The sequence below is a fragment of the Brassica oleracea genome, chromosome C2 (assembly GCF_000695525.1).
Source record: "Brassica oleracea var. oleracea cultivar TO1000 chromosome C2, BOL, whole genome shotgun sequence".
Lineage (NCBI taxonomy): Eukaryota > Viridiplantae > Streptophyta > Magnoliopsida > Brassicales > Brassicaceae > Brassica > Brassica oleracea.
In genome coordinates this window covers 7,300,688-7,308,347 of record NC_027749.1, presented here as the reverse complement: position 1 = coordinate 7,308,347, position 7,660 = coordinate 7,300,688, and the positions used below count along the sequence as shown (strand labels likewise).

The 7,660-nt window shown below is 34.7% G+C and overlaps 2 protein-coding genes across 2 annotated transcripts; one reads left to right on the top strand and one right to left on the bottom strand.

The window, feature by feature from the left end:
• The first annotated feature begins 753 nt into the window (after positions 1 to 753).
• On the top strand, positions 754 to 3,031 carry LOC106326856 (elongation factor 1-alpha 1). Its single transcript, XM_013764802.1, has 3 exons — positions 754 to 855; positions 1,493 to 1,956; positions 2,050 to 3,031. Exons 2-3 carry the CDS (start codon positions 1,495 to 1,497, stop codon positions 2,935 to 2,937), a joined length of 1,350 nt encoding a protein of 449 aa, XP_013620256.1. The 5' UTR covers positions 754 to 855; positions 1,493 to 1,494; the 3' UTR covers positions 2,938 to 3,031.
• A 351-nt stretch (positions 3,032 to 3,382) lies between these two features.
• On the bottom strand, positions 3,383 to 3,975 carry LOC106325624. Its single transcript, XM_013763668.1, has 2 exons — positions 3,813 to 3,975; positions 3,383 to 3,717 (listed from the first exon to the last, which is right to left on the bottom strand). Exons 1-2 carry the CDS (start codon positions 3,893 to 3,895, stop codon positions 3,504 to 3,506), a joined length of 297 nt encoding a protein of 98 aa, XP_013619122.1. The 5' UTR covers positions 3,896 to 3,975; the 3' UTR covers positions 3,383 to 3,503.
• Between the last annotated feature and the right edge of the window lie 3,685 nt (positions 3,976 to 7,660).

Below are 7,660 nucleotides of genomic sequence, written 5' to 3'. Positions count from 1 at the left end.
ATCGCTGACGTGTCGCATCAGAAGTGATGCAACTGCCCTATTATAATGTAGATTTTGAAGAAAAAAAATTACCATTCAAGGTTTAAAAATCCAAAATAATTTATATAAAAAACTTATAAATAGTTTCAAAGTTTAAGTTTTTTTTTTAATTTCGTATAATTCATAAAACATTTTATCTTGTTAACAGTTGACTAAGTTCTATTAGAGTCAATATTGCACGTTTTTAGAATTTCAGATAGTATTTTTGAATTATGATTAAGTTAAAATTGTATTTGGCACTGGCCATTTGTTTTGTTGATGTCGTATTTGGCACGACTGAAATTGTTGGTGTCCAAATTAACCATTTTCCATGTACCATTGTTGCCGGTTTCTAAAGTAATCCATATTCAAATGTATCATTTATATAGGTATATTAATTAAAAAGTATTTAATAGGGTTAATCAAATTTATTATATTTAAATCGTCTTAATTTCAATTGACTATTGATAACATGTCGTAATTAAATTCGTTGTAAGAATTTAATTGTTCATATTTAATTTCTTCATGTTTTGTTGAATACATTATGGTCAGTTTGTTAAAAGTAGCAGCCATGCTCGCCTACCTACTAGATAAGTAGTATAAGATTTGATTAAGCAAAAGACCAATTCGGTTACTGTAGCAAATCATTTTTAAAACATTAGAAAGGCTAGAATGCCTAAGGGTAAACTGGTAAAAAACTAGGACCACAAACGAAAATGCGAAAGCCCTAGAGCTCGTAGCTATAAATACTTTGTTTTGTTCATTGAGCACACTCTCCTTTAGTTCTCTCGCTTAGTTTCGTAGCCGCAAGACTCCCTCTCAGATTCTTACTTGCAGGTGAGAAAGCCTCTCTCTATCTTTAGGTTTATCGTTCTTCTTATGATTCTTGATTCGATCTCTGCAGTATTGTTTGTATCTATCTTGTTTAGCTTTCTTATCGTAAGCTCGATTTTGACTGTGATAATCGCTTGCTCTGCGTCGAGTTTAAGATCTGATTGTTCCCCGATCTATTAGCTTAGCATGGTTCTGATGAAATCGTGTAGAGATTCGTCTTGTTTACTGTTATCGTTACATTTTTCGTATCCTCTGGTTATTTTGATAAATCTGATATGATGATCGTAGCTTCGCTTGTGATTCTGACTTATAATCATCGCGATACAGTTTGGTGTTCGATTCTACTATTTGTATTTGATTTTGCTATGAAAGCGTTCATGCTGGTGCATATGTGAGGTAGATTTATAGTATTGATTGTAGATTTTGATGGCTGTTTAGATTTCGTATCTATGCTGGTGAATATGCGAGGTAGATTTGTTGTATTTGATGTTAGATCTTTGATTTTAAAGATATTTTCACATTGATGGCTGTTTAGGTTTTGGTATCTAAGGATCATCTTTGTATTTAGGTTTGATTATCTTGAATTGTTTCAGGTGGTTGTTTGTTTTGATTCTAATGGTTTGACTTATTTGATTTGCAGCTATGGGTAAAGAGAAGTTTCACATCAACATTGTGGTCATTGGCCATGTCGACTCTGGGAAATCGACCACCACTGGTCACTTGATCTACAAGCTTGGTGGTATTGACAAGCGTGTCATCGAGAGGTTCGAGAAGGAGGCTGCTGAGATGAACAAGAGGTCCTTCAAGTACGCGTGGGTCTTGGACAAACTTAAGGCTGAGCGTGAGCGTGGTATCACCATTGACATTGCTCTCTGGAAGTTCGAGACCACCAAGTACTACTGCACCGTCATTGATGCTCCTGGTCATCGTGATTTCATCAAGAACATGATTACTGGTACCTCCCAGGCTGATTGTGCTGTCCTCATCATTGACTCCACTACCGGAGGTTTTGAGGCTGGTATCTCCAAGGATGGTCAGACACGTGAGCATGCTCTTCTTGCTTTCACCCTTGGTGTCAAGCAAATGATTTGCTGCTGTAATAAGGTTAGATAACGTTTCATTGTTTGTCTCTGTTGCTATTGTGAACTTGTGATGTGATTCTAACATATGTTTTTTGTTCACTTTTGTTTGTTCCAGATGGATGCAACAACCCCCAAGTACTCCAAGGCTAGGTACGATGAGATCATCAAGGAGGTGTCTTCCTACTTGAAGAAGGTTGGGTACAACCCTGACAAAATCCCATTCGTCCCCATCTCTGGATTCGAGGGTGACAACATGATTGAAAGGTCCACCAACCTTGACTGGTACAAGGGACCTACTCTCCTTGAGGCTCTTGACCAAATCAACGAGCCCAAGAGGCCCTCAGACAAGCCACTCCGTCTCCCACTTCAGGATGTCTACAAGATCGGTGGTATTGGAACGGTGCCAGTGGGTCGTGTTGAGACTGGTATGCTCAAGCCCGGTATGGTCGTCACCTTTGCTCCATCAGGGTTGACCACTGAGGTCAAGTCTGTCGAGATGCACCACGAGTCTCTTGTGGAGGCACTTCCAGGTGACAACGTCGGATTCAATGTCAAGAATGTTGCTGTCAAGGATCTTAAGCGTGGGTATGTTGCATCCAACTCCAAGGATGACCCTGCCAAGGGAGCTGCTAACTTCACTTCCCAAGTCATCATCATGAACCACCCTGGTCAGATCGGTAACGGTTACGCACCAGTTCTTGATTGCCACACCTCCCACATTGCAGTCAAGTTCTCTGAGATCCTCACCAAGATTGACAGGCGATCTGGTAAAGAGATCGAGAAGGAGCCTAAGTTTTTGAAGAATGGAGATGCTGGTATGGTGAAGATGACTCCAACCAAGCCCATGGTTGTTGAGACTTTCTCAGAGTACCCACCATTGGGACGTTTCGCTGTTAGGGACATGAGACAGACGGTTGCTGTTGGTGTCATCAAGAGTGTTGACAAGAAGGACCCAACCGGTGCCAAGGTCACCAAGGCTGCAGTCAAGAAGGGTGCCAAATGATGAGACTTCTCTCATGCTTTGTTCTTTTTGCTTAAAAAAACTTTGATGTGTTTTGAGGCTTTTTTTTTTGTTTACGACACTCATCTCTCTACCTTTTTTTGATGTCTCTGTTACTTATGGTTTTAGTTATGCAGTTTCTGGATAATTTTGCCTAATGCTTTCTATTGTTCGTTTAATGTTTATTCAAGTTGCATGTTCTTATCTTAGGCTGTTCAAGATTTCATGGGAAAGTAACTGAAATAACATCAAGAATTTCATTGTTAAAGGGTTAATAATGTTTACGTTAGACGTTTACAAATCCAAGTTATGATTGTTGATTAGCAAACAACAAGTAAAGCTTTAATTAGACAAAGCACAAAGCAGTTATCCAACATAGAAGTTATGAACTAAAAACCAAAACAATATGATAAGGCCAAAAGAGGCAGCAGAACATCCACGCCAACGACAAATAAACGTGTAAAAAACGACTGTGAAAACATTGGGAATATTTTATAGATTTTTTCCAGCTAAAGATTCTTGATCTGCAGTTTTACAAGAAACATACATGACTTGATGAGATCTCAACACTAAGCAGCTTTAGCCGTGTGAGAAGAAAAGCTCCATGACTCTAGATCTTGTAATAAAGCAACTAGATCTCTAACATCCTCACTCTCTCTCATCTCTTGAAGCCATAGCTCATTATATCTCTCCACACCCATTTCTTCTTCACCATGGCTCCTGGACTCATATGATCTCCTTCTCCTCTTCACCACCTTCCTTCTCTTGTCATGATCTGCCATTCTTCAACACAAAGGGAGAGAGAGAGATACAAGTCAAAATAAACTCAGGAGATCTCAAGAGAGATAGAAGAGACCAAAGTAAGAAGCATATGTTACTCTTTGGAGAGAGACAGCTGCTGAGCGATCCCAGAGATGCAAAGAGGGAAGCCATAGTTGCCACTAAGAGTTGTTGACTGCATTTCTTTTTCTCTCAAGATTCAGAAATTGTGATCTTGTTTTTTAAAGAGAGCTAAAGAAAGAAATAAGAAAAAAAGAAATAAAGGCCAAGATCTTGAATTGAGTAAAGATTAAGGAACGGTGTAGTTTATATACTGGTACTAGTACTGTGTTGTTAATACCCACTTTACTATTGCAAGACACGAGATGAAAGACTTTTTGTCTTGTTGATATGTGGAAAGAGAGTAAGTAGGCGTGGTCTCTTCCTGTGACTGAATCGAAATGATTCATCTTTTAAAATTTACTAGCGGTGAAACTAAAAAAATATTGGTTTCACTTTGCCTCTTTTTCTGATTTGGATTTGATTAAAGTATGTGGAGGACAATAAGGCTTTTCAGTTTCTCTTTTTTTCAGTGAGAATAAATGCAGCACTCACCTGTTAAATCAGCTAAGTCTTTAACTTGTTTCTAAACCAACTTGTTAAAAAAAAAAAATCAAGTAATTTTAACCAAGCTCAGACTCTTCAAAACTGTAATGTTAGTTTTGACATCATCACTGATTCACTATCATCGTTTATTACACAGAAAGACATACCAAGCAAGTTATCAGACAAGAGCATTTAATAAAAAGGATGATTGGAACCAATCTTGCAATGTTTTGCAACAAAAAAATCATATACCAAAACAACTACTCTTTCATCAAATGTTATCACTAGATTGCAGTAAGAGAACCTATTTAAGGGAGGTCTTATTATGTGTATAACTAGCTAGAATGTCTATATCTTAATTGGTATGGATACGTTTTACAATGGTACACTATATAGCAATTCGGGGCCGATCGGATAATGGATAGGATCTATCAAAACAAAAAACGATTCACTAGCTCAACTTGAATCCAGGAGCTATTCATAGTACATATAGTACCAACAATAAACAAGAACAAGTTAAATAATAAGTTAATAGGTCTACTTGTGCTATGAAGTGACAATCCAGGAACTATTCATAGTACATACTATACCAAGGTGGCTCCGATTGGTGACATGTAGTATTGAAGTCGAGTTGCAATATGTATTGCAATTCTATGTAACTTGCAGTAAAAATTATGTGGTAAAAACTGTAACTTTATGTGGTAAGTTTGCAGTAAGAATAAAAATTACAATTTTAGTAAATTGATGAGTGGTAACCTTTTTGATGTATAAGTTGCAGTATAGTTTCAATAAAATAAATATAAATATAAATATGAATATAAACATAAACATAAGATAATGAATCATTATTAATAACAAGAAACGTTAACCTATTTAAAATAAATAAATAATACTTTTTATTTTATTTTTAATATGTATACAATAAATTTTAACAAAAGTTAAGTTGCAATATATTTTTTTCCAAGAACTATACTTACTGATTATAATATTTATCCGATATCAATAACAAAATAATTTATAAATTTCCATTCTAAATAAAAGTTACAACTAATAAGATTATGTAAAATAACAATTTAGAAAAAAAAATTAAAGTTAATAATACAAAAATAAGAGCAAGAAAGAGAGTAAAAAATCTATGACTAACCCAAAATTAGGTGAAGTTGTATAATATTGTTAAGAATATTTCCAGAAATAAGAATAAGATATTGAAAAGGTGGTTTTGGAAATATAAATAATATTTTATTTATGAACAAAAAATTCCAAGACGTATTAGCAATGAATCAAAGGTTGTTGTATGGGAGAGTGATGGAGGGCATCATAAGGTGTGTGTATCTAATTTATTACTTTTACTTGTAGTTTAGACAGACTTTAATTATAACTGTACTTCAGCTCTAAAACATGGGATTAGTCATATGATGTTACATTAACTTTTGATTTAACAATTTTACAAAGGATGTAACTCAAAATTGTAACTCAACCATAATACATGATAACTCAAAATTAAAATCAAAAAACTAAATTTAATGCATGATTAGAGACATTTTTGAGTTATCTATGAGTTAAAACAAAATCAATGTTACCACGTGTTACCGATCAAAGCCAATACACAAGGACTCATTAAAGGTGATACATTAATACTTTTTGGTGTACGGGACCCTTGTTGTCGACTTTTCCCCTCCACATGCATGAAACATAACAAAATTTTAGCCACTCTCGATAAACTCTGTAGATATGTTACATATGATATGAGTCGAGAGAGGAAGTATTAAAATTTTAGCCAGTGTCGACTTTCCCCTCTAACAAAATGATGCAAGCCATAATTCTTTTTATTTCCTTCAAGTAACAAAGTCATCCATTTACTATTCTCTTTGCACTCTTACATTGCAAGACAGTTAAAGCATATAATTGGCCCTTTTTTTTGAAAAGAGATAATTGGCCACATATAGTCGCCTTTGCTCTACTTGTGTTAGGATGTGACAATCAGTTGCAAGACACTTAAAGCATCATTAACGGGGGTTCTTAGTACATGGTTTTTATCAGAATATAAGAATTCAATTCTTAATTTTTAACTGAAAATGCTAAGAATCGGCTCTTAAATAAGAGATTTAAGAGCCGACTCTTAACTTTTTCAGTTAAAAGTTAAGAGTCGGATTCTTATATTCTGGTAAGAACCATGTACTAAGAACCCTGCGTTAATGATGGTCTAATTGGCCTTTTAAAACTTTAAAATATTCAAAGATGAGCGATCCTCAGCCTGAGAATTACAACAAATGAGTTATAATGAAGAATTCACAGAATTTTGGTTTGATTCTTACGTACAAGAGGAAATGTATTTTCTTTCTTTTTGTTTTGTTTGTCTTTGACAAGGGTCTATTAAAAGATTTGGAAGAAAAGGTCGACAAATCAATGAAAACTACCAGCACCATAAACTCAAATATCTCGCTGTTAACTTGTTTACATCACAAGCAACAAAAATTCATCTGAGTGAGAGAACATCTCCCAAGACTCAAGATTTTTTTTCTTTTCGCTAAATAAGATAAATATTTTTTAAAAATATTTGGGATTAACAGCATCATTTTTCGTTGAAATCAAACTTCCTCATGTTGAACATCCTTAGGAACAATTATAACATGTGACCATACTGAAAGTTGACATAGATGTGGAAGTAAATATTGCTCTCTTCTTATTTTTATGAAGTTTAGCACAAAAGCTACATTTCAAGAGTTTGCAAAAACCAACATTAAGACCGAAAACATATATACTGTGGAATTTCCTTCCACGACTGTCGTACCTTCTTGCATCACGTTGGAGAAAGTGTGAAGGAAAAGAGAGCTAGCTAGAGAAACCACACAATTTGCTCATAATACGATTGGAGCCGTTGTTTTCTCTTAGTCTGAAGTTATATGTTTTCAAGAAACGAACTTCATTTCTTTGTTATTTGGCATCTATGTCTTTCATAAACTACTTGCAACAAATAGACTCGGATACGAATGATAGTTACTATTCATCTAGCTGAACTGGTTATCAGTTTGCCAAACCACAAATATCTACACATGCCATTAGATATATATACACATATTTACGTAAACGTAAATCAAATAATGATCAAAATCGTGGCTGAAGAACATATAATGATATGATCAGATCAACTGATACATACTTGTTTTAAAACGTTTTAGCAAGTATTTTTAAATTGCAAAAGTCTACATATTTGTACTAATTTGTTTCCCTGTAATTTTATATTGTTTTTGTAATCACAAATTGAAATTAATGAAAATTATCTGTTTGCCTGGTAAAAAAGTCTAGATACAGATGAATCGAATAACCCACGAATAGATATGATCTTCTAGAATACCTTTTT